Raw genomic sequence first — 24,888 nt, forward strand, 5'->3', positions numbered from 1 at the left:
AAAAAAAAAAAAAAATATGCACTGTATGATTCCTTTATACAAGGTACTAAAACAAGCAAAATTAATCTATGCTATTGGAAGTCAGCATAGTGGTTACCCCCGGGGGACTTGGGTGAGTTCCATGCCTTGTTCTGGGTGCTGGTAACATAGATGAATTTAATTTGTTGAAAACTCTTCTAATTTTACATATGTGTACATTTTTCTTATGTATGTAACACTTTAATAAAAAGTTAAAAAGAAAGAAACACATACCAAAGAAAAACCATCGAAGATCTTAAGATCTTAAAATGAGCCAGAGGAGAAAAGTCAGCAGGCACAATAATGACCTCTACAAATTGTCCATACCCTAATCCTCAGAACCTGTGAATGTGCCATTACCCAGCAGAGGGGAATTAAGGCTGATAATTATCTGATTTTAGACAGACTATCCTGGGTAATCCAGTGGGGCCCAATATAATCACAAGGGTCCTGAAAACTGGAGGTGGAGGCAGAGTCAGTGTCAGAGCGATGTGAAATGAGAAAGACTCGGCCACCCACTGCTGGCTTCGAATCCGGAAGGGACCATGAGCCAAGGAAGCCGGAAAAGGCAAGGAAAGGGACTCCCCTCCAAGGTAATACAGCCCTGCCAACACCCCAATTCAGCCCAGTGATACCCATTTCACTCTTCTAACCTCCAAGACATAAGAAAACATGTGTGTTGTTTTAAGCCACTGAGTTGGTGGCTGGCCAGGGCTGGGCTCGTGACCCCTACAAAGCCACCCGGCCAGAGGCTATGAGCTTGTCAGCGGGAAAGGACCCATGCAGCAGCAACAGGGTCAGTGGGTTAGTTCTGTGTTTTAAGAATGGGTAGAAACCAAACCTGTCTTTCTCTCTTGACTCTGTTTCTTTCTCGAGAGCCCGGACGACGTCTTCCAGTTGCAGAAGTTTGGTTTTCATGTCATTCTTTTCTTTCTCCAGTGCTGCATCGGCCTCCATCTCCCCCGGGACGGCAAGCTGGGGTTGGGATGGTGAGGACCCTCTCCTGGAACCCTCGTCCTCGGCCTGCTCCTGCGAGGCATGTCTCTGGCTCCCCACAGAGGCCAGCACCCTACTCCGGCTCCCAGCTCGCTCCTCTAGAACAGCCTGTGGCCTCTCGGCCTGCCCACTCCCCGAAGAGGCTGGGCTTAGCCATGGCCCCCACCTCTGGGATGGAGCTGGCCGGGCATCTCCCTCTGGGGCTTCAGGCTGGCTCAGGTCCGCTGGACCCCTGGCAGAAGGCACTGGTTCCCCTGGGACGGCCCCTCTGTCCACCCCATGTGGCTGCACATGTGACCATCTCTCTGGGGGAACAGAAGCCCCCTCCTCAGTGTTGAGCAAACCCCAACAGTTCTCTCTGAGGCCGAGGCTCTCCGAGGGCCCACTGGCCACCAGGGCAGGGGCTGAGGCTGAGCTCTGCATGCCATCTACACAGCAGAGCTGGCCTGGCACATCCCTGCACCCAGCTTGCGCACGGCCAGGCCCGCCTCCTGCCGGCTCCCCCATCTCTCCACCATCGCCGGGTTCCAGCTGGGCTGGAGGCTGTTCCCCACTGCCTGGACCTGGGGGCATGGGGCCATGTGCGCTCTCCTGCTGGCTCCTTGCCACCGGTGGCCCACCTTTCCAAAGAGCCCGCAGTGCCTCCACTTCCTGGGCAAGCTCTTCCACCTGCTTCCTGTAGGCAAGTTCTAATCTCTCCTTCTCAAGGGCGAATGATTTGCAAATCTGCGCCTGCTCTTCACTCATCAACTCCTGCAGCTTCAGCTGCTGCTTTCGACAGCGCCTGAGGATCTCCTCCTCCCTCTTTGCCTGCTGCTGCTTCTCCTTGTCGAGCTGCTCCGCCATCTCGCTCGCCTGCAGCAGGTGCTTCTGCAGCAGCTCATCCTTCTCGCGCTGATGCTGCAGGGACAGGTCCTCACAGTGGGCGGCATGCTGGGCTTCCATCCACGACAGCTTCTGGCTCAGCTCGCCCTCAGCCTCTCTCCTGCGGAAACAGTGAGCATCGCACACTGCAGGCGCTGCTAGCTCTCAGCCCCAGACCCTTCTCTCAAGTTAGAAAAGGCCACCGAGCTTTTGTTGTAACCACCTGTGTCCCCTCTCCTCAGCTAGCTTTTGTTATTCCTCCTCACCTCCCATGTGCCCTGGGCTCCAAGCCACACCCAACCCTCCTTAGAGAGTCTAGCAGAGGATCTGCCCCCAACGGGGTGAAGTTCTGCACATGGAAGCCAATGCGGAAGCCACTCGCCATACGGGAGTATTTACATGTACAATTAAATAGAACTGAAGTCCAGGCCCTCAGTCACACTAGCCCCAGTTCGAGTCCTAGTAGCTGTGTGCAGCTGGTGGCTGCCGAACCGTATAGAGGAGACGCGGGATGTGGCTCCCGCGACAGTGAGTTCTACAGGAGAGTGTTGGTGCCAAGACTTGGTGAGATGGACAAAAAGCACAGTCAGAACTGCCCCTGAAAATCCCTTAAGCTGCTGGGCCCGGGGTCTCCAGTCCAGTGGAAGCGAGGTGAGGCTGGGCAGAGCACTAAGCCTGGAAGGGCTGCTGCCCGCTCCTGGCCCGTGCAGGCACAGCAAGTGAAATGGGTCCACACGGCTCCACCTCCATGTGGAGCGACCATGAGCCCGGCTGAGCAGCAAGAGCAGCTCCCCAGGAGCGAGGGGCCAGAGTCCTCCAAGGCCTGTATGGCTCAGGGTGGGCAGCTAGGCGCATGCTCGCCTGGGAGCCACTCCCTACCCATCCCTCTGTCCCCGGTGGGGAGTGGGGGGCTCTGATCGTGTCCCTTATCACACATTCTTGGGTTTAAGAGAAACCAACTGATAGCTCAGGGAAGCACATGAGTGACAAATGACTTTTTATCTATCCTCCAGGACAGCAGCAGGTTCCCCAAGCCCTGGATGGGCCTGGGGCCACCCTACAGGGTCATCCTGGAGGGGAGGGAAGAGGGAGTGCTGATTCCTCCTCATCACGTCCCAAGTCCTCAGGCCGCCCCGACCCCTACCAAAAAGGGAAGTGCCCACCTCCTCCAGGTTCGGGGACACGACCTCCTGCTATCAGCATGGTGACAGGGGCCACATCCACTCAGCCCCAACACCTGAATCCGACCAAACCCGAAGCAACACCCCTCTGCAGCGGCTGCACAGGTACGCAGCAGACCTATTTGGCCCCAGCTGTCTGCTCTGCTGCGGCCAGGCGAGGCCTTGGTCCAGCCGTGGGCTGGGGGTGGCCTGGCCCGTATGGTGGAAGGGGGCCTTCGTTGAGCCGAGGGGTCCAATGCTCTCCACAGGACAGTGGGTCCCAGCTGATCATCAGTGAGTCCACAGTAACTTACTCTCCTCAGTCAGACTGGAGAGACGAGAACAGGCACATGATCCTTTCTCACGTACCTCTGACACTAGAATGCACAAAATACCAACTCAGGTTTTCTAAAAAAACCTTTCCTCTCCAGGAGGGCTGCTTGAACCCAGGAGTTTGAGGTTGCAGTGAGCTATGATGATGCCACTGCACTCTAGCCTGGTTGACAGACAAAGACCCTGTTTCGAAAAAAAAAAAAAAATCTTTCCTTCATTTGCACATTTTAGCCTTTTCAAGAATCTTACCAACCCAAACTGATCATCTTTCTCATTGTTTTTGGGCTTTGGAGCTTTTCTCCATCTCCCTGTGTGCTACAGCCCCTCACCGTGGAAAATGAGAATGTGATGTTAAATGATGGAGAATACGTTGCCCTTTGCTACCAGGCACATCTAAGGCAGAAGGGAAATGGCACTGATAAATTTCTACACGGCAAATGGCTTCATGGCCCAAGCTCTAGTGAATCTATATTTTTAAAGTAAAATCTTTATACCAGGACCTGTTCTTTCAGCACTCACCCACCTGCCCAGAGGAGAATCACCCAGTTTGCATGCACTGCAATTCTCAGCAGTTTATCTAAATCTAATTTCAAATTTTGGTCCTGGCCAAGAACCCCCAGACCTGAAACACTGACAGAAGCTGGGCCAGACCTGATCTGCTGCAGCTGGCTCCGATGCCTCAGGTGCAGCTCCTCCTCCAGCCGCAGGGCCAGGCTGGAGAGCGCCTGGGTGCAGCACGGCGCCAGCGCCAGGCCCAGCTGCTCAGGCGCCGGGCCGTGGGCCAAGTCCTGCAGCTGCTCCCGCAGGCCCTGGATGACCTCCTGAGACTTGGCGTGGAGCACCTCCAGGTCTGCTTTCTGCTCCTCCAGCACGCCGACCTCGTGCTTGTGAGCCTGCTCCATCTCCTTTCTCTCCTTCTCAAAGTCCCTTTTCATTACCTCGATTTCCCTCTCGTAGTAATTTACCTAAAAAGAGAAACATGAACAAGGCCCTAAAAATGGCCTTGCTGACAACCCAACACAAAAACACGGAGCTGTCAGGCACAACATCCAAAGAGCCGATGGCCCAGACCTGAGGAGGTGTCAGGGTCTGTGGAAGGGACCAGTAACGTTCCCTGAGGGTCCCATGTGGCTGTGCATTACGTTATCCCCTGTGAGGCAGGTCTAGCAGATGGAACAGGTGGCTCGGGTCCAAGCTGAGTTTGGCACATGGCCAGGCAGTGCGCAGGGTGCAGAGCGTGTGACAACTCCTGAGAGAACTGGGGAGCCTTCGCAAGGCCAGTGGGGTGCTTGTGAACACCCTGCAGGCCCCCTAAGGAAAGAACACTATCTGGCCATGGGTGGGCAAGGGTACATGGGGAGCTTCCAATTAATCCATGCAGGGAGCCCAAGGGCACAACCACAGGACAGAGGTGGCCCGCCTTGCTTCGCAGGTTGAAGAACTGGACACAAGACAAGATGTGGATACTGTCCCTTAAATGCCTCTACAACCTAGAAAACACATCAGGAATAAGTTCATCCAAGAGAACAGCCTCAGCCAGGATGGACCTGGCCACGAAGGCACCGAGTCCCCTGTAAAGGGCAAATGCCAGGTCACTGAGACTTGGAGCACAGCCAGTGTGATTCCCAGCTGCAGAGGAGCAGGGAGGGCTGGCACAGCACGGCTGCCCTCGGGCATCCCCATGACACTCCGGAGTGTGACACCATTCCCTCCCCACTGTTAGTCACTCCCGTGTCCTGTCTCCTTCCAAAGAGGGTTTGGGGCAGAACACCAGTTTTACTTATGCTTCCCTACAAACGCCCCTCCTGGCGCCGGCTCACTATGAGGCAGAGAATTCTAGGGCAGATGCAGAGCTGCCCCCGCACCTTGGTCTCCAGCTGGATCCTGAGGTCTCGGTGATGTTCCTTCAGCTGCTCCATCATTATCTCCGTTTCTATACTCACTGGAGCAGAACTGCCTGTGAGCAAGATGCCTGCAAATGAGGACATTTCCATTTGTGTCATGCCGAGGACGCCACAGGGCCCCTCCCAAACACTCCAAAGACACTTGTACCCCATCAGGGAGAGGCACAGGGTGCTGGCCGTAAGGGTTGTATTCATTCTAAAAGTTGGTGCTCCTTAGAAATCAGCATTTCAGTTCTTGGTCAGAACGCAGGACACTCAGATACAGGTAGGAGACTCCCCGCAAGATCCATCAGGGCCCTTTCATTCCCTAAAAGACAGCGGTACCATGGTACATTTGCCACACCCTAAGCCCTGTTCTCTGACGATGCCAGGTACACAGAGGAATGGGAATACAGAAGACAGAGGGACCTGCCACACTCACAGCAACGTGCAGGCTATCATAGGTGCACGCACGGAGCTTATCCATCCATCCTGTGCGTTTAGCTTCCCCCTTTTCTTGGTGGCCCTACATTGTTTACTATTACATCACGCAAATAATGCTGGGCTCCAATTGATAAGGTCAGTACACTAAACCCTGGGGCATAAAACAGCAACTCAAAATACTAAAACACAAAAACAACCCTCAGTGAAATAAAGACTCTGCCGCTGACAGGAAGGGAGATGGGAAGGCAGGCGACATACAGGTGGGTCCTGTGATGAGGCCTCGGACCCACACACGCCATCTGGGTGGGAGCAGGAGGCTCCTGACGTGTGTGTTGGAGGGACCCACCGCTAGGGTTTCATCTGGGTTGGTCCAGGGGCCAGAAAAGTGGGGAAAAGACACATTTTCCAACTCTCACCCTCTCCTTCCATTTCCCAAATTATTTTCCATGAAAAAAAAGTGACAGACTCAGGGATGTGGGGGCCAAAAAAACTCAAGACAAGCACCTCAGGACAGAAAGCATCTCATGGCCTTGTCCACCTGCAGCTGCCACCACCTGGGCCCAGCAGCAGCTCTAGCTGGATGCTTGTCACAGCTCAGGCCACATCTCCCCTCCACTATGATGCTGCATCCTACCCGCGCCCCACCCCCCGGCTGGCAGCAGACAGACCCCTCCTTCTCTTAAGGAGTCAATCAAACCTCTTTGGTCACACTGAGGATGCCAAAGGCAGGAAGAGAAAAGGCCCCACACGGGTGGCACTGGTTTTATCAGCAATGCCACGAAGCTCAGGGCTGCCTCCCACAGCCCAAGTTCGACTTGACAAGAGCAACCTCGGACACAGAACCTCAGCTTGGCCAGTTCCTGACAGATCCACACACAGCTCGGGCTCCTTGAGGGACAAAGGGAGGTACAGTTACCCCCTCCCCTGTAGTCCAGCTGTGCTCCTAGCCACATGTCACACCTGCGGGGATTTGAAAACGGCCCCAAGTGTCGCTGTACCCTACCCCAATAGCTTCTGGCCTCTCTGGCCTGGGGTGTGGCCGGGATGTCTTGTTCCTTCCTGAAGCTTCCCATGAGCCTGGTCGGGGCTGTGGGTCTAGGGTGCCTCTGACTCCGAAGGAGCCTGCTGGTGAGGGGCTACTTTAGGGCTCCTAGGAAGTCAGACCCACATGCACAGAAATCCCCACTAGGTTCCCCCAGGAGGTTCCCAGATTGATGGATTTGGGTACATCTTTTTTCTATTTTATTAAGTAAACAGCTCTCAGGGTTATGGATGGGAGCAAAATGTTCTAAGGGGCTGAGGTTGCCATGACGTGGGATCCTGGGGAGCAGGTGGGGCTGTGAGCCCTACGGGCCCCCGCTGCAGCAGCACTGAGCTCCGAGCCAGGTGCATCGTGTGCTGCTGCTCAGGTAAGCAGAGGCCGTGCACCTGCCAGGAAGGGCAGCAACCAGCCAAGCCCACCCAGTCCTCCAAAAGAACTGCAGCAAACCTCAAGGGCAGCCATAGCATCTGGATCCCTATCATGGTCTGCAGAAGGAGCCAAGAACTTTAAGAGCTCTTCTTGTTCAGTGTGTCCTCACCCCATCAGCTGAGAATGTGAGAGCATATGGCCAGGCAGGGGCCCTTCCCTCGGTGCCCGGCCCCCTACCCACCTTGCCCGGACCCCAAGGGCAACGGCTCCCACATCTCCCAGGAGCAGCAAAGGGCAAACCCTGCCAGCCTCGGTCCACACAGGCCTGTGAGTACCGGGCCTGAACACATTCGAGTAAGTTAGCTCCTCTCCTATACAAAGAGCTATCACCAAAACCAGCTCTCAGATGTAAGAACAGCATGGGCCAGGCCATGGCTGCACCTTGGGGCTGGAGACCACCCATGCACACCTTGGCCTTGCCCTTCCTTCCCCTCCGGGTGAGTATCCTGCTGCAAGGCCACCCGGTGCCATCTCAATGGACCTTCCTCAGCAACATCCCTACAGGGCAGACCTCCACTCCAAAGGTCAAGACAAACAAGGTCACCATCTCCCTTTAATCTTTCTACCCAAATGGTAAAGCCCTTCCCTCCCCTCTCCCATCTCTTGTGTGAGGGGTGAACCCCAGGCCTTGCAGCCAGCCCCCACCCAGGCCAGGCTCCTACCTGCCGGACCCTGTCCAGACAGCCGCTGTCCCAGGCCCCTGGAGGAGTTCTGTCGACTGGGGGCCAGCCGTGCCCGCAGGCCTTCCAGCTCAGCCTGCAGCTCGTCATTGCGGTCCTGCAGGTCCTGTGGGGACAGAGCCAGATACCTCCTCCAGCTGCTGCAGCCACTAGGCCCAGGGAACCTGGAGTGTCCGCGGCAGGCCAGGCATGCTGCAAGGTGAGAGGGCATCAGTTCTGGACTTGCAGCACAAGATATTTAATCAGGGTTTCGAGTCCCTGATTACATGGGGGGCTGAGCAAAAACAAGAGTCCTCTCCTGACTTTCTCATGCCCCACATCATTTCTGTCACTGGATATATACGGGAGAGGCTCAAAGAAAAGAGTCGAGAGGATACTGAAGAGAAGTATAGAAAACACAGAGAATCATCAACATCTGAAATTACAAGTGCTTTGTTTAAACCACAGAGGTGCTGTGGCGCACGTGTCAGGCAACAAGATCCTGGGATGTGCTGGGATTCTTTCCTCAGTAGGTGCTGAATTTGCAAAGGGTTCTGCAGTGATGAACCACCAAAGAGGACACCATTTGCTCCAGATCAAGTGCACAAAGCAGAGATGGACGTGTCAGAGGGACAATGGTTGCTGAGCCGACACCTGAGGGAGCAGAGGAGCACTGGCGACAGTGGGGCAGGAGACACCATCAGGGGTGGAAGTGTAAGAGGAAGGAGTCTGCATTTGTGGCTAACAATTTTATTTATACTTCTAATGAGCTATGATAGTCCTCCCTCTCTGACATAACAAGCAAGCCCAGTCACTTGCTTTTTAAGGAGATAAGAAGGGGTAGAGCTGGGAGGCCAAGGCAGGCGGATTGATTGAGCTCAGGAGTTCGAAACCAGCCTGAGCAAGAGCGAGACCCCGTCTCTACTAAAAATAGAAAGAAATTAATTGGACAACTAAAAATATATAGAAAAAATTAGCCGGGCATGGTGGTGCATGCCTGGAGTCCCAGCTACTCGGGAGGCTGAGGCAGGAGGACCGCTTGAGCCCAGGAGTTTGAGGTTGCTGTGAGCTAGGCTGACGCCACGGCACTCACTCTAGCGAGGGCAACAAAGTGAGACTCTGTCTCAAAAAAAAAAAAAAAAAAAAGAAGGGGTAGAGCATCTAGCCCACAGTTCCCTGAGTCCTGCAGCCTTTCGAAAAGCATGGCAACACAGACTACACTCTGTGCATGTTGCCATGTTCACTCAAGACCCCGGGCCTGGGTACCCCCACCCGAACCCAGGCAGCCTTGTGACTGCTCTGACCTAGAGGACAGTAGAAGTCAGGCCATGTGATCTCCAAGGACACAGCTTCTGCCTGGCTTCTCCTGAGATGGATGCCCTGGGGGATGCCACTGCCATGCTGGGAGGAAGCCCCAACTAGCTCTGAGGAGGCCACGTGGGGAGGACCACATGGAGGCCCATGTGGAGAGGCAGGGAGACTCCCAGTCCACACAGCACACCCATGAGGCACCACCTATCTCCCTCTCTGTTTTCTGAATCCTATTCAAGTTTCCTTATAGCCTCTCCAGGTACCTCTCATTGAATAAACTAATCTTCCTGAAACTGTCCCTGGAAGCCAGTCCCTGGGCCTGCCAAATGCATCATCGAGTTTCCCCTTGGAGAAGGAGCCTCTCCTTGGCAATTCTGAGCCATGTGGGAGAAGCGACAGGCTCTGAAGATATTGGAAGCAGCACAGATTCATGGAGAGTCACTTGTACCTCATTTACAAACTCCTGTGTAAATACACGGTTCCCCCATGGAGGGAGCAGCCCTGTCCTGGGAAAAGGGCCGGGCCAGGGAGTCAGAGCCTGCCAGGCAGACCCTGGAGCATGCACCCCTTGGCTGCTGGCCTGCCCTGCCCACAGTGTCGTGGCAGCCCCATCCATCGTTCACCCAGCCGCACGCTGTCCACACAGGAGCCGCTAGCCACGTGAGCTGCTGAGCTGCTGAAGCGTGCTTAGTCTCAACAGAGATGTGCCAGAAGCACAATATGCCACATTTCAAAGACTTACTCCAAAATTGGGATGTAAAATACCTGAATAATTTGTTTATATTGATTATGATTGAAATGATCACATTTTTGATATGTTAAAGAAAATACATTACTAAAATTAATGTCACCTATTTCTTCTTTTTAAAACTAAACCTACTAATAAATGAATCTTCTTCCATTTTTTAACATGTCTACTAGAAAACTTAAAAGTTACATGTGTGACTCCCATTGTGTTTTTATTGGCCAGTGCCAATCTAGGAGTAACACGGACAGAATCATTTCTATCCAATGTCCTGCCCCCTTTGTGGTTCTTTCTGCCACTCCAAATGGGTATTTTGAGAGCACGGACACATCCTGCAAATTTAGCAGTGCCGGGAACAGGGGTTCTCCCAGCTGACATGAGGGGCACAGGCTTCTCTGTTCTCAGAGAAGGGAGCATGTCAGGGAGCACAGTCAGTTATGGCTGGAGAGGCTGGTGTGTGCTGTCCTGGGAACCAGCAGCCTCCAAGGGGCAGCTGGAGGGGGTGTGGGTCACGGCACCTGTCTATTTTCATGTGGAAGGTGGTTAAGGGGCACTACCATGCCAGCCAGGAAAAGAGACCTGTGACAAGCCCAGCAACCATATACTGTAGCCCTGAAGAGTTGAGGGCTCTGGCCCCATTGTGGCTTTCCTTGCCTTCTTGTTAGTGGGGAGAAGCAAGAACACAAGGGAAGAAGCAGGGTGGGATGGGGATTCCCACAGCAGCAGGGGAAGGCATCTCTGGGAGGCATCGAGCTGAAGGTGGTATCCTGCGGGCTGGCTGGGGGGTAAGCCAGGCTGACCAAACACACACTTAGGGGGATGAAGAACTGCCCAGAAAATTGGAAATGTGGGTATCTGTTAGGCATTGATGTGGAAAAGCAGAAGGGAGAATCACACTTGGGGTTTTGACCAAGGGCATCAGTGCTGCTACATTGTGGTGTCCACACGAAGAAACAGTAAAAACACAGAACCACAGAGAATCTCTAAGGAGAATCTGGTTAACATTTCAGAGTCCCCTTCAGCAAGGGCAGCCTTGCCAAGAAAACTGAGACTGACAGTTGGATGAAAGAGAAAAAGCAAAAATGATAGTTATATCAGAAGGGGATTCTCCAACAACGAAAAGCACGGTTTGTGGCTAACAAATATCCTTATAACAAAGGACAAGGAAACCCCAAGCAGTCAGTCTGGAAAGATCAGGCAGTACACAGCGGGGAAGGCCGAGGACTAGCTCTCTGGCATCTGGGGACAGAAGACAAGGTACACTCAGCCAAAAAGCAGTGACCCTCCCAGGAGCAAGGGGCACACCAGGCACACAGATCTAGGTCTCCACAACCATTACGCTGTGAAAGGAACCAAGACTCCTTGGGGAAAGGGCAGATCCCAGAGCAAGTACAGGCAAAGCACAACATGAGTCCGGAGCATCTGCTGTGCCAGGAAGTATGGACTATTCAAAAGAACCAAGCAACAGCAAAAAACAACAGTGCTATGTCACAGGGACACAACAGACAGCTGAAGACTCCCATGGGCCAAATCTTGCACAACTCAACACCAAAGTAATTAAGTACAGTAATGAATTATAACCCACTGGGGAAAACGGGAATTCAGAGTCCATACCAATGAATGGTAGGTGGGTAGGTAGACAGGACTTCTCCAGCTAACAGAAGAATGCCAATGATAAGGACAGATGGGAAGGGGTGCTGAAGTAGGAAAACCATCATTTTGTAAAAAATCATAGTAAACACTGAGTTAGGTAAGAATCAATGGATGCTAAATTCAGGGAAGATCTTGATGAAGAGCAGGATATTCACATGGTCTTAAAGTGTCTCCCCACTAACTGCTTATTAATTGGAAGGGAGGAAAAAAAACCCCAGTAATTTTACAGTGGGGAAATCAGGCAACACCTTGACCAGGTGCTCAGAATCAACACCACCAAGGAGGGACCGATGGTCACAGCATTGCCTCTGTGGGGTGCCAGCTGAGAATGCACAGCCTCAATCTAATCAAAGGAAACATCAGAAAGACAAACAATGAGAATGTTTCTATGAAAAGCAGGGAGGGAAAACAGTGTTCTTCAAAAATATCAGTGTCCTAAAAGACAAAGAAAGGCTGAGAAAATGTTTTGGAGTAAAGGACATTAAAGAAACAAGACAACTAAAGGCAATAGCTAGTCCTAGACCACAGCCTGTCCTGGAGAGGAAAATGCTCCGAAGAACATCAGTGGATTCGCTAAGGAAAATGAAACAGGGACAGCAAGTTAAAGTGCTGTACTGATGTAAACTCACAAAGCCAGTTAAGTGAGCCACAGTTATGTTAGAGAATATTCTTACTCAGTAAGGTGTTGGGAAACTTGCTCTCCAGGAAAAACAAAAAGCCCTAGTTTGTGGCTTTTGCAAATTTCTGTGGTATAAATTATTCCCACTGAGTCAATTTAAAAAACTATCAAAGGTTTAACAAGCAGCTAGCAAAATTTCTGAACATTTACTAATCGCCTACAGGAGGAGGAACATGCACAGCACTGCCAGGTAAACTGGACTAAGCCCATTCTTAGGAAATGCACACTCAGGCATAGAGGGTAACGGGTCGTGATGTATGTACGTTACCCTGAGATGGTTCAGAAATAATTATGTACATACAATCACTTCCATACAAGCACACACAGAGTGTGCAAGTATGCAAATGGCAACTGGGGTGAAGAGTGTACAGGTGTTTCTTGCACTGTTTTTATGTTTGTAACTTCATGTAATTTTAAAATTATGTTCAAATAAAAAGTTTTCTGAATACCCTAAATGTTAGTTAAAAACAGATAAAAATATCCAAAACATGGAGAAAGGAAATCTCTAAATAGGTTAGCACTAAAATATAAAATATCTCTGCTGATGTTTCAAATATAAAATTTCAAGAACCAAAAGTGAAAAGAGTAACAGATCTTTAAGTAACAGAGTCATATTAAAGAAAGAAGGGATTTATATTTATTTTGAAACTCCAGTGCCCTAAAGGAACATTTTCATGGAGGGATATCTCTGGATTGTGTCTGCTCACCATGCTTCAGAGGAAGGAGAAGCTCAGCACGGAACTGCAGTCCCCACGGAACGCTGTCAGGACCCTCCACCTGCATAACGGGCCCCTCCCCACTCCACACACCAGGCAAGTCAGGAGGTGACACAGCTCACCACACACAAGACTCTCAAAAGGAGAATCACACAGTGCAGGAAAAGACAACGGGGCATCCAGGATTTGGGCTGGACTCAGAGGGCAAACCACAGACAGGATGTATGGCCCACTCAGAGCAGAAGCCAGGGCTCACCTTGATCCTCTAGGGTGGCCAGAGCAGCGTGCAGCACGAACAAAGTCAATTTACGTTAAATTGGAGGGAAGTCATCAAGAAGTGAATCGATGACAGATCCTTAAAATCAAACAATGTTTTATCTCCTTCTCTGGCTGTAAGGCAGCTCAGGAATTAATCACCAGCTTTGAGGACAGATGTTCTCCCCCAAATATCTGGTCCACTTTCAAATTACATAAAATTATTTTATAACTATTGGTGCTTTAACAATGACCACAGGCCAAGCACAGTGGCTCACACCAGTAATCCTAGCACTCTGGGAGACCGAGATGGGAGGATAGCTTGAGGTCAGGATCTTGCGACCAGCCTGAGCAAGAGTAAGACCTTGTCTCTACTAAAAATAGAAAAATTAGTCTCTACCAAAAAAAAATAAAATAGAAAAATTAGCCGGGCATCATGGCTCACAGCTGTAGTCCCAGCTACTCAGGAGGCTGAGGCAAGAAGATCGCTTGAGCCCAGGAGTTTGAGGTTGCAGTGACCTATGAAGACACCACTGCACTCTATCCTGGGCAATAGAGCGAGACTCTGCCTCAAAAAAAAAAAAAAAAAAAAAAACCTGACCATAACGGTATCTTTAGAAATAATGACAGATTTTCAGCATGAGGTGACTTGGAGCAAAGGCAACTGGCACATGGAAAGAATCAGATATAACTAAAACCAGAGGTGCTGCTCTATCACCACACAATGTAACTAAAGATTACTGACCTGGTAAAATTAAGTCAGTTTCAGACAATAACATCTGCGGATAGCTATAAATTATGGCTGCCCAACTTGAAAATTTGTAATATAATTATCTACTATTAAAGCAAATACAGAGGATAAATAAATGAGTGAACAATAACCTACTCATATCCTTAGATTTTTCTCATTTTTGCTGGTGGGGATTATATAGGGTTTTAACTGCCTGTAATCTGAGGATGCCCATTACTTACCATCGTTCACTTGGCAATGTTGCCTAGACAGAATCCCATGTCTAGAATCATCCACTTCCATGTTATCTTCAAGGCTACATGGGATTCTTTTAGAACAAGAGTCATAATATGCCTTGCCATCCCCGACACTTGGTTGTTTCCAGTTTCCATTGTTGAGTCTTATTTGGACATAACTTTTCTTTATGCCAAGGATGTGAGAGGGGCAGGTGGGTCAGAGGCTGAGGTTTTTGATGGTGCCTGATTTTAGCCACGCATACACCTCTCTTTATAAAACAGAAGTTTCTGTACAAGTTTTGCATAAATTAACTTTTAGTAAATTAAATCCTAACCAGGAGGTGACTACTAAGGAACCATGTGGTGATTACTTTAAAAATCAAAGAATGGTTCTGTATTGTCAATAATCAACCCAATTCAACTCTTGGCTTCTTTTTTTCTATACTTTCTTCAAGAGGATTGATCCTGTGGGCCAGAGCAGGGCAGGTGAGACAAGGAAAGGGAGATGGATGCCCAGCCATCAGCCTGCCTATACGGCGGCCTTCAAGGCACTAAAACTGGGCTTTATTTGCAGTCTAGGAAACGCCTGACCTTTAGAACATTCTAGTCTCAGTGTGCTCAGGGGCTCAGGGAAGGGAAGGAAAGGAGATGCCAGAATGGCCTGGAATGCAGCAGCCTGCATTTAAAATGTGCCAAGGAGGCAGTGGTCCAACCCCAGGCTCTACACGAGCCTGAATGATCCATCACTCAGCATCTGTGTCCTAGAAGCCGATTCAGAGGAACAGGAGGGTCTGTAGACCTGCAAGGCCACCAGGGTGGGTGTCCAGGCCTCCCACTAGCCTGGCTGTGGCCCCCAGGGAGGGATTCAGGACACAAGGAGGTTTGAGTTGCCTTCCTCATGCCCAGTCTCTTTTGGCACAGTGGCGCTTCTAGGGGCCCCGTGTCCTGTGATATCACAAGACACTGACACAGAAGTAGACAGAAGAATGCAGCTGTCTGCCATAAGGCCAGCCATTAAAGAGATTAGCAATACAATGGTATACTTCTGAACTAATTTTTCTTTCTTTTGGAAAATAGCCATTTTCACAAAAACATGCTATTTATGTTAGCCTGTTACTACGTTATTATTCTTAAATGAATTCATCCATTTTTCAATTTCCGCTTTAATTTTTACATGGTAAATACTAAATATAAGCCACATAACATACATCAACAAAAGCTCTTTGGAATCCTTGATAATTTTGAGAGTGTACAGGGGTCGTGAGGTCTCAAGTTTGCTCGCCACTTCTGCCCGCTCTCCACCCAGATGTCTCCAACTGAATGGGATGGATATGCATTGTCAGATTTGGCCCAGGAAATCTAAACGTTAGCCTGAGAAAACAAGACAAAGCCCTACATGGTACCTAGAAACATGGAGGCGGCATTCAGAACAGGAGCCAAGCAAAGCCAGGGAACCCTCAGCCTAGGGCGCTTGGCCAGGCCGTGGCCAAACACAGCCACAGTCAGAGCTCCACCTGGAGGAGACACTCTGGCATCCCCTATGGACCACACTGCACGTGGATACTCAGAGTCTGGACATAGGACTACAAGGAGGGCTGGGCAGGGCACGTACCCGGCACTTAACCTCATATTCCTTCAGGACCGCCGTGAACCGCTCCTCCTGGGCCAGGAGCTCTGTGCTCTGCGGCTCCAGCTGAAAGTCAGACACACAGGAGGTGATGGGCCGGCCTCAGGCCAGCAGAACTGCTCCTCCCGCCCCTGGGCTCTGAGAATCTGACTGGCTTCTCCTGCACCAGGCTCTACATCTCCAGGTACAACCGCTCTGTCCCTCCTCCTCCTCCTCCTCCTCCCCCTTCCTTTCCCTATCTAAAAGGTCTCAGGGCAGAAGGATTTTCTGGATTTATTCATTTATTGAAGATGGTCATGCTCACACCTGGAGCCAGGACCGTGCCCTGGGCAGCCCCCTCCACCCCCTCCTCCTCCCAAGGCGATCTGAGGGCCAGGTAGGGGCCTCGAGGTGGCACAGAGCTCTACCCTCCCTGTGTACCCATCACTGAGGCCTGTGCAGATGGCGCTAGCCCTGGCCGGGCAACAGCAGCCCCTGTGCTGCCATGAAGAGGAGCAGAGCAGATGGAAGTCCCCATACTAATTTTCTCTCCATTCTAAATTTTAGTAGAAAAATACTACATTCAGTCACCTAGGTCGTCTTTCTTAAGGTGCCACCTACTTTTTACCCAGTGCCCACAGGCTCTCCTCTCTGAAGACTCACAATCTGCAAAAGGACTTGCCTTGTCCTTCAACACCAACTCCAGGTCGTTCTGCAGTTTCAGGACCAGCTTCTCTGAATCCAAGAGCTTCTCCACCACTTCCACGATCTCCTTCTGTAAGCGACTGTTTTCCTATAGGGAGACAGCCCATAGTTCATCAGGCTCAGGACGCGCCGGAAGAGGATGTGGGCAGGACTGCTGTAACTTCTCTATAAGTGAGAGGCTTCTTCACCAACAGCACTGGTGATCAGCACTGGTGAAGAAACCCCTCGAAAGACGAAGCACCTGGGTGCTGGCTGCCTCCGTGCTGTGCTGTGAGCTATGGCGGCAGAGGGTGAGCACCTCACTGGAGGCAAAGGGGTGGGTGCAGGTGATGGGACACTCACCAAAGCCCACAAAACCTCTCTGCTTCAGGCCACAAACCGAGGCCTTTGGCAGGCTGGGCTTTAGTTCTGGTATTTTTGCTGACCCAGGGGTACACCTGGTCTCAGGGGGTGCAGCAGTGCCAGCTGCGATCACTGGCTCCCCCTCACCTCAGGTCCATCTGACCCAGAGCAGAGAGCAGGAGTGAGGGGAAGGGGGAAGGGGCAACACCATTACGAGCACAGCCAAGACCCTTCTGCTCTGCTGAGAAGCGGACCCCTCCCTACAGTGAAAACGTTCCTTAGTTTAAGTCCCAGGAGTTTCCCGACCCTGACAGGTAAGCTTAAAGCCACCAACAGGTGTGGGGCCTTGACCAGGAAGATACGGGTGTGACTGGATGGACACTCAGGCTTCCCCCTACCTTCAGGGCCAGGGTCAGCTTCTCTCGGAGGCTGGCCTCCTCGGCCTGCAGGCGCCCCACGTCCCGCTCGAGCGCAGCCCTCTGCCTACGGGCCTGCTCCCAGAACAGCTCCCGCTCCGTCTCCACTTCGGACCGGAGGAGGTTCAGCCTTCCTCTGTACCCCTGCTCCAGGTGCCTGTAACATGTCATATACACATCACTTCAGGGTTCCCCCAAGCTGCCCAGGCCCACCCCCAGGGCCCTTAGCACATGCCAGGCCTCCTTGCCTCTTGCCTCTGTTGAACTGCCCTTGCTGAAAAGCAGGCCTGGGGGTGGGTGCGTGTCCTTCATGGGCTGGTGGAGGTGACCCCAGAAAAGGGGAACTAGTGGGTCACCTAGTGAATGTCAGCAGCTGCACCTCTGGAGCTCTCAGGTGAATGAACAAGCAGAGCTGTCTGGGGAGGGTCCCACGGCCACCCTCTGCCTCTCCACCCACTGTGCACTGTGGGCAGCAGCCCTTTGATACCAAACATGTGTAAAAGTGGACTCCCTTCCCAGGAAAGAAGCAGCATAAAACCCATGGACACTGAATTCCCAAAGCGATCTAAGGAAGAGGTGGGAGGCAATTTTTTCTCAGATGTCCCATTCATCTTTTGCAATAATCATTTCCATCATCAGGAAAACAGTATCAGCTCTTACTTAGTCTTGTCACTAAAACAGCCACTTCTCAGGACTTCTCCAACAAGTCTACCTAGACTGGAGAAAAGCAAGGCTCCAACTTCAGCAGAAACCTGGCAACGTCAGTAACTGGGCACAAGACCTGGGCTCACCCTTCGGCCCACAGAGCCTGGACTTTTCATCTCGGCTGAGAACTTTATAAATAAACAGTATCCAAAGGGGAAGATGTAGGAAGTGCAATACAATAGATCTGACTAATTTAACACTCTACAGACCTTTGGAGTAGCTTTAAAAACACATATTTGATCTTATCAGCCCACGTTTTAAAAACTGTCGAAATAGACAACGAAAGGGAAATGGTCAAGTAAAATACGGCAGACCCACAAGGAGACCCACGCAGTGGGATGCTCTGTGGCCATCAGAAAAGTACACATGATATGCTGTCATTTCGTAAACCATTATGTACACAGAAAAAAGTGAAGGACATAAAAAATGTTAAGGTAATACCCTCTGGGAAGTGAGATTTCTGGTTTTATTTTTCCTTTTACTTGTATTTTGTAAATTTTCTATAATAAACATGTATTGCTTGTTACTTCTGTAATAAGGAGAACCTAACGCAACTGTAGAAGTTACTCACAGAAATCTACTGGTAGTTCCCCACTGCACACAGGACAGAACCCAAACCTCCGCACAGCCCGCACAGGTTCCAAGGCTGCAGCTCAGCTCCTCTCTTCGTGTGTTGTGTGTCCCTCAACCAGATTCGAGGACAGAGATGCCACCTCAGACTTTATGGCCCTCTGACCCCAGGAAAGACACACCACGAAATTATTCCCAGATGGCTGAGACAGAACCAAGCCCTACCCTTCCTGATCAGAGCAAATCAATTCTTGGTGATTGAAATTGATCATCTCAAATCAAGCGACTTTTAGCTTTTGAACACAATCATCTAAAAAGGAGAGTCTTCCTCCACAAGCATCACTAACTAGGGTTGGGCAGTGGCCGGTGCTGGGGTGAGAGGAAGGTCGTGTGGAAGTCAGGCCCTGCTGAGGAGTCTGGAGATGCCCTCTGTTGCCCCGTGAGGTCCTGAGAGGCTGCATCGAGGCCCCAGTGGTGCCAACAAGGAGCAGCTAGAATCGATCCTGAGCCTGTTCTGCCGGATGCCAACACTCAAAACAAAAGTGAGAGGCTGAGAACAACGCGTTGTGAAACAGCTGTTAGGAGAAAGGAAGGGGTGTCTAGAAGAGTAAGCGAAGTTCTAGCAACTGTGCTGGTGGTCTCCTCGATATTCAGCTCCTTTTTTTTGAGAGAGAGAGAGTCTCACTCTGTTGCCCTGGCTCAAGTGCAGTGGCATTATCATAGCTCACTGCAGCCTCCAGCCCCTGGCCTCAAGTGATCCTCCTGCCTTAGCCTCCCCAGTAGCTGGGACTACAGGTGCACACCATGCCTGGCTAATTTTTTCTATTTTTAGTAGAGATGGGGTCTCCTTCTTGTCCAGGCTGGTCTCAAATTCCTGACTTCAAGCAATCCTCCTCACCCAAGGCTTCATGTTCTTACACTTTCGAAATAAAGCAGGCCAGTTGCCTTAAGCTGCCTTAGAGATAGCATAAGACCAGGAGAGAGCAGAACTGGCTTAGATTTCACACACCCATGCTCACTGTTGTGTGATTGTGGGCAAGTTGCTGAGGTGCTCCAAGCCTGTTTCTTTGGCTGAAAAATGGGAATAAATGGCCTGTTTGGGTCCCAGTGGCCGTCAGGTGAGGCGACACTTGGTCCATATAGGAGCTGTACAGACCACGGTGTCTTGCAGGCTGCAGGTGCCTTCCCAGGGGTCCAAGACCCGTTGTTGGCTCCTCAATCTTTTGATCTTTCGCTGAATGGCAAAGCTTCTCCCAAGGCATCTTTGGTGAAAGAGGAACAGGCACACCATGCCACACAGCAGGTGGTTGGCTGCCGGGCTCTTGTCTTCAGGGCTAGCCTGCAGACCCCACCATCCCGGGCAAGCTTCCTGGCTCCACCCATGCACTCCCTTCCCTGTGAACCTCCACGGTGCTGACAGCCCCGCACCAGCAGAGCTTCACATTTCTCGAGACTGTGCTCAGAATCTGCATTTCAGGCAAACAGGAGAGGGGAAGAATTCCCATGAAATCCCTAAAACTGCCCATGCAGGACTGTGTCAGGGGCTTCACGTGTGCCATGCCATCAGAGCCACTGTGAGAAAAGCGTTACCTTCAAATGCTACAACCATACGTTGAGTGGAAGAGTGAGCAAAACCCTGCCCCCCATCCCCCGCACCACCTTAAGCCCCTCTTTCCCTTTCTCCCCTGGTGTGTAGGGCGCAGCTGAGCCACCGCCATCATGGGCCACAGGCATGGGTGCCAGGTCTGTGCAGTGCAGTGCACTGCAGAGGGCGGACCCGTGAGGAACTGAAGGGCATATGGACAACAGGGCTGACTGCAGCATTAGGCAGGCTCCCCCCTCAATCCACCCACCAACCCACCCACGTACCCACTGCAGGGAGAACAAGAAGAGAAGGCCAGTAGCACCTTGCTGCCCCCGCACAAGAGCTGCGAGCGCAGTTTTCTGTAGCATGTCCCTTGCTGCCCCTCGAGGAGAACACCTCTGGGTGAGCAAAGCCTCAAGAAGACGAGCAAGCGGCTGAGCTCTCAGCACAGACGGCTCCCCGTGGGAACGGAGAAGCCCCTTCCTTGCCGCAGCCTGGGAAATCCTCCTGGGCAGGATTTCCCCAGATGTTCTGTAATAAACCAGCAGTGGTATTGTGTCCTTAAAAAAAAATCTATCAGAAATCCTTTTCTCTGGCCTGTCCAGCCACTGTCCCCATGACAGGGGTCTGCTCAACACACTAGAGCTGTGCTGCATGGAGTCAGGCTTCACTCACTTAGCTCTTTCTACCTGCTGGGCCCACAGGAAGCCATTGCTGGCCCTCCCTCAAAATGCCCACCCATCACGGGCACACAGACAGGTGACAGAAGGATGTAGCCCAGGTGAGACAGACCCGGGAAAGTGAGGGCAGGAGACAGGGACTTCCCTTGCAGCCCGCGGACATGCACCAACATCATAAAGAACAGCACTCTGCTTTCTAAATGCTCCCTCCTCTTGGAAGAAGGTTGTGTCTTCTAGATTCCTATGGGCTCAGGTGAAGTAGGAAGGTCTCTGTTCAACAATGCCCATGGCCACAGCCTTGGCAGCGCTGAGTCCACTGCCTGTCCTCACCGGGGCTGGGGGAGGCGAGGTCAGGAGCCGCCGCCCGGGCCCTGAACCTACTTGATTTTCTTCTCTGTGAGCTGCTCCAGGGCAGAGTGGCAGTCATCCATCTCTTTCACAAATTCCAGGTTCCTCTTTTCAACCCTCTCCAGGTCCTGCCTCGCCTTGTCCCGCTCTCTCGCCAGCTGCTCCACCTGCCCTCTGCCACAGGAAGGGGACAGGGTCAGGTGGGGATGCCACCGTTGGTGCCTGCCACGCCAGGGCCTGCTTCAGGCCCAGCAAGCCCCATGTCTGCGTGAATGATAAGAACAGCTGTGTCAACGTATCGCAGATGGACCAGCACTGTGCCAACCTCACCGCCACCACCAACCCCTTCTTAAGGTGGTTCCTAAATTGCTATGTCCATTTTACAAATGTGTATCCTGAGAGAGAGAGGCCAAATGACCTGCCAAAGAAGTCTGAGCCTGCAGCCTTTCGGCATGCCACATCTCTTAGACAGCCCCAGGACGCCTGAGAATGGATCTGAGTGCCCTCTTGTCTATAGCTGGGCCATGGGCACCTTGGATCCCCAGCTCCTATTGCAGGAATGGACACACAAAACGGAGAAGGCAGGCCACCCACCATCCCTACTGGCCACAGCCCTGCCACCCAGCAGCCTGGCATCCAAGTGAGTACAAGGGGAGTCACCAAGCAAGAGGTGATTCACATGTGTGGCCTTGGCTCTGTCTGGCCACCCAGGCCCAGCTGAGGCTCTCTGTAAACTACTGTGGTAGCTGCTAGTCCAGTGACTGTTTCCCCTCAGAAGGAGATTTTCCCCCCTTCTCCTCCGAAGGTCAAGGGAGAGATTTAGACAAGTCCTTCTCTATCTGCAGAGCTGCCTGAGGCCAGAAGCCTCCTCTATTGGCACCTATGGAAATGTAGGTACCTAATGAGATGCAAGGTCTTTAGGATCGAGATTGTGATTTCTGCCAATCTTTTCTGCTGCTTCAGAACACCAATAAAAACATAAAAACAATCTTTAGGTGAATCTGCTTAGCAGGATGGCCTGGGTGGTCAGCCAAGCCAAAGGGAATCCAGTTAAAAGGGAAAGTGTTCTTGGCCCACTGTCACTGGACACTCTGTGACCATGTTTGAAAAGCACTTCTTTCTCCTCTGGCTGCTCTTGGAGGCACATCCCCAGCCAACTGGAGAGTCCTGCCTCCGCACCTGCAAGCTCTGGCATCAGCAGGATAAAGGGTCAGCTCAAGCCCTTCCCTTTGGAACCTCGGTAAAGGGGGCTCAGCCTCTCACCAACCATGAGGAAAGCCAGAGACTCTGAAATTCTGTGGACTCAAAAGCCTGAGCAGGCAGTCCCCTGGGTCCTTACACCTTGTCTAGCCCATAAATGCAGACAAGTGGGTATCACTCACCTCCCCACTCTCCATAGCTCAGCTCTGTCCTTGTCCCTCCATAAGCACCAGCTAAAGGGGCTGGAGAGCACAGGGCAGGTGGTGCACAGAGCCCTGCCCCAGGACTGGCCATCTGAGGTGGATGAGGGTGGCCCAGTGTCCTGTGTGTCCCAGACTCCCCTCGAGGCCCACCTGGCTGGCCTCACTCCCACACCCCGCAGTCCCTTGCAGGCTCTTACTGGTGGTAGCTCAGCTCCTGGCGGTAGCAGGCCAGGGCTGCCTGCTGGGCAGCACCGTCCACTGTCATGAGCTCGTTGTCGAGGGCCCAGGTCAGCTCCATAAGGTTCACCTTCTCGTCCACACTGAAGTCCAGGCTCTGGAAGTAGTAAGCCCGGTGGGCGGGAGAGGATGAGGAACTTCTCCACGTGCACGCTCTCCCAAGGACAGTCCAGGGAACCAGACTCACCCCAGCTCTTGTAGGCGGCACCTGCCCCTTTTATGTCTGCCTACTGAGAGGTGCCCCTCCCCGTCCCAGGTTCCTCTGGTGGACTGTCCACAACCGTGGTCCCCCAGACCCTCATCCCTGCTTCAGGGGTGGGTGCACCGGGCTGGACAGAGTCCCCCTCTCTAGACAAAGTGGCAGACAGAGACAGGGGTATGTTCCAAGCATGCACCTCAAGGGGACTGATGTGGAATCCAGGGGAGTGAGGCCCTTTTTCCCTCTGAAATCAATGGTTGTAAGGACCGTGTGAGCCTCAGGAAGCCCCATGGCCAGGAAGACCACGGAGGAGAGATGGAAAGAACCTAATGGCATCCCTGGAGCTCAGAGCCCTCGATTCCTGAAGTCCTCCCTTACTGCCCACCCAGGCCACTCCCTAACGCTCTCCTTTTGAATTGGGTTTTTGCCATTTCAAACTAAAAGACTCCTGATTAATATATCTCTATGAAATACACGTATGATAGGTAATTCTGTCGGTAGAAAAATGATCAGAGGAGGGAGCCGCCGTCAAAAGTGTCCCAGACAGGAACACTCTTTCCCCCTCAGGATTTTGGAAAATAAACTTAAAAATAAAATTAAAACGACAGAACAGTTTATGTCATGAGTATTTTACCACAATAAAAAAAACAGAACAATGAAAACCCGTAAGCCCCTTAGCTCAAGTGACCGATCACTAATATTTAGCTGCATTTGCTTTTTTGGCCTCGAGAATTCTTGACTCCTGCTTCCAACTATGACTCTTAAAAATTAGAAACAACTTCACTTGAGTCCAGCAGCAGGCACCATGTCAGAACCATCGTGATACAGGAAAAGCCAAAATATTTTTCTTATTCTTTCAACTCGACAGTCAGCACAGAATATTTCCCACAGGCTCCCCCTACACCAAGCAAGCAACTCTGCAGTGGACACCAGCTGGGTGTCAGGACGTGCCCAGCCTGGACACTCCCCTGTAGAATGGAGACTTGACTTCCCACGGCTGCCCACTGCACGCTCCTGAAGGAAATGGGTAAAGCTTGTGGAGCAACATGGGAACCTGAGGCTGTTATTATACAAGTGCCAACTTCCCAGCAACAACCTCACTGGATGGGGGCAGGGAACACACAGCAGCAGTTTCCCAACCAAGAAGGGAGTCATCAGAAACCATCCCAGAGTGGGAGCCTCCACAACTGCCCGAATGCCTGTGCCCGCACCTCCTGATTGCACTGGCACCCACACCTGCTGGGGCTCACCCCTATAATATTGTGAAATGAGTACTTGGCCTCGCCCACTTCCTGACATGCAGCTTCTAAAATCCTGGGAATCTCCAGAGCAGTAAGAGCATCTCTTGTACGCTAATGAGGTGGCTTGGTCACTGGGGCCCAGGGTAGCTTCAGGGTGGGGGCTGGTGTCCCGGAAGACCAGGCAGGATTAGAGGGTTGGGAATTTCAGCCAAGTCTCAACCTCTGAGGAGAGGCAAAAGGTTGAGTTGATCACCAATAACCAATGGTTTAATCAATCTTGCCTATGTAATGACGCCTCCATTAAAACCCAAAGGACTGGGTTCTGGGAGCTTCTGGATAGCTGAACACATGGAGGTACCTGGAGGGTGGTGCCCTGAGAGAGCATGGAAGTTCCATATCCCTTCCCCCATACCTCACCCTAAGTATCTCTTCCATCTCAATGTATCCTTTGTAATATTCTTTATAATAAATGGGTAAATATAAGTACAGTGTTTCTCCGAGTTCTGTGAGCCACTATAGCAAATTAATGACACCCAAAGAGGAGGTCATGGGAACCCCAGTTTATACCCAGTCAGTGAGAAGTATAGATGACAACCTAGTACTTGCAACTGGCATCTGAAGTGGGGGGCAGTCTTGTGGGACTGAGCCCTCGACCTGTGGGACCTGACCCTATCTCCAAGTAGACAGTATCAGAATTT

General features: G+C 51.7%; 1 protein-coding gene across 1 annotated transcript in view; it reads right to left on the bottom strand.

The window, feature by feature from the left end:
- The window catches only part of NINL (ninein-like), a 75,299-nt gene that overhangs the window by 21,342 nt on the left and 29,069 nt on the right, over positions 1-24,888 (bottom strand). The window contains exons 8-16 of the mRNA XM_012655021.1: positions 22,711-22,847; positions 21,144-21,284; positions 17,205-17,379; positions 16,442-16,552; positions 15,766-15,846; positions 7,832-7,955; positions 5,237-5,343; positions 4,023-4,336; positions 860-1,999 (exon numbers count right to left, since the gene is read on the bottom strand). Coding sequence (XP_012510475.1) covers positions 860-1,999; positions 4,023-4,336; positions 5,237-5,343; positions 7,832-7,955; positions 15,766-15,846; positions 16,442-16,552; positions 17,205-17,379; positions 21,144-21,284; positions 22,711-22,847 — 2,330 coding nt within the window. The remainder of the gene's footprint in view (positions 1-859; positions 2,000-4,022; positions 4,337-5,236; positions 5,344-7,831; positions 7,956-15,765; positions 15,847-16,441; positions 16,553-17,204; positions 17,380-21,143; positions 21,285-22,710; positions 22,848-24,888) is intronic.

Source organism: Propithecus coquereli, unplaced genomic scaffold (genome assembly GCF_000956105.1).
Source record: "Propithecus coquereli isolate 6110/MARCELLA unplaced genomic scaffold, Pcoq_1.0 Scaffold459, whole genome shotgun sequence".
Taxonomy (NCBI): Eukaryota; Metazoa; Chordata; class Mammalia; order Primates; family Indriidae; genus Propithecus; species Propithecus coquereli.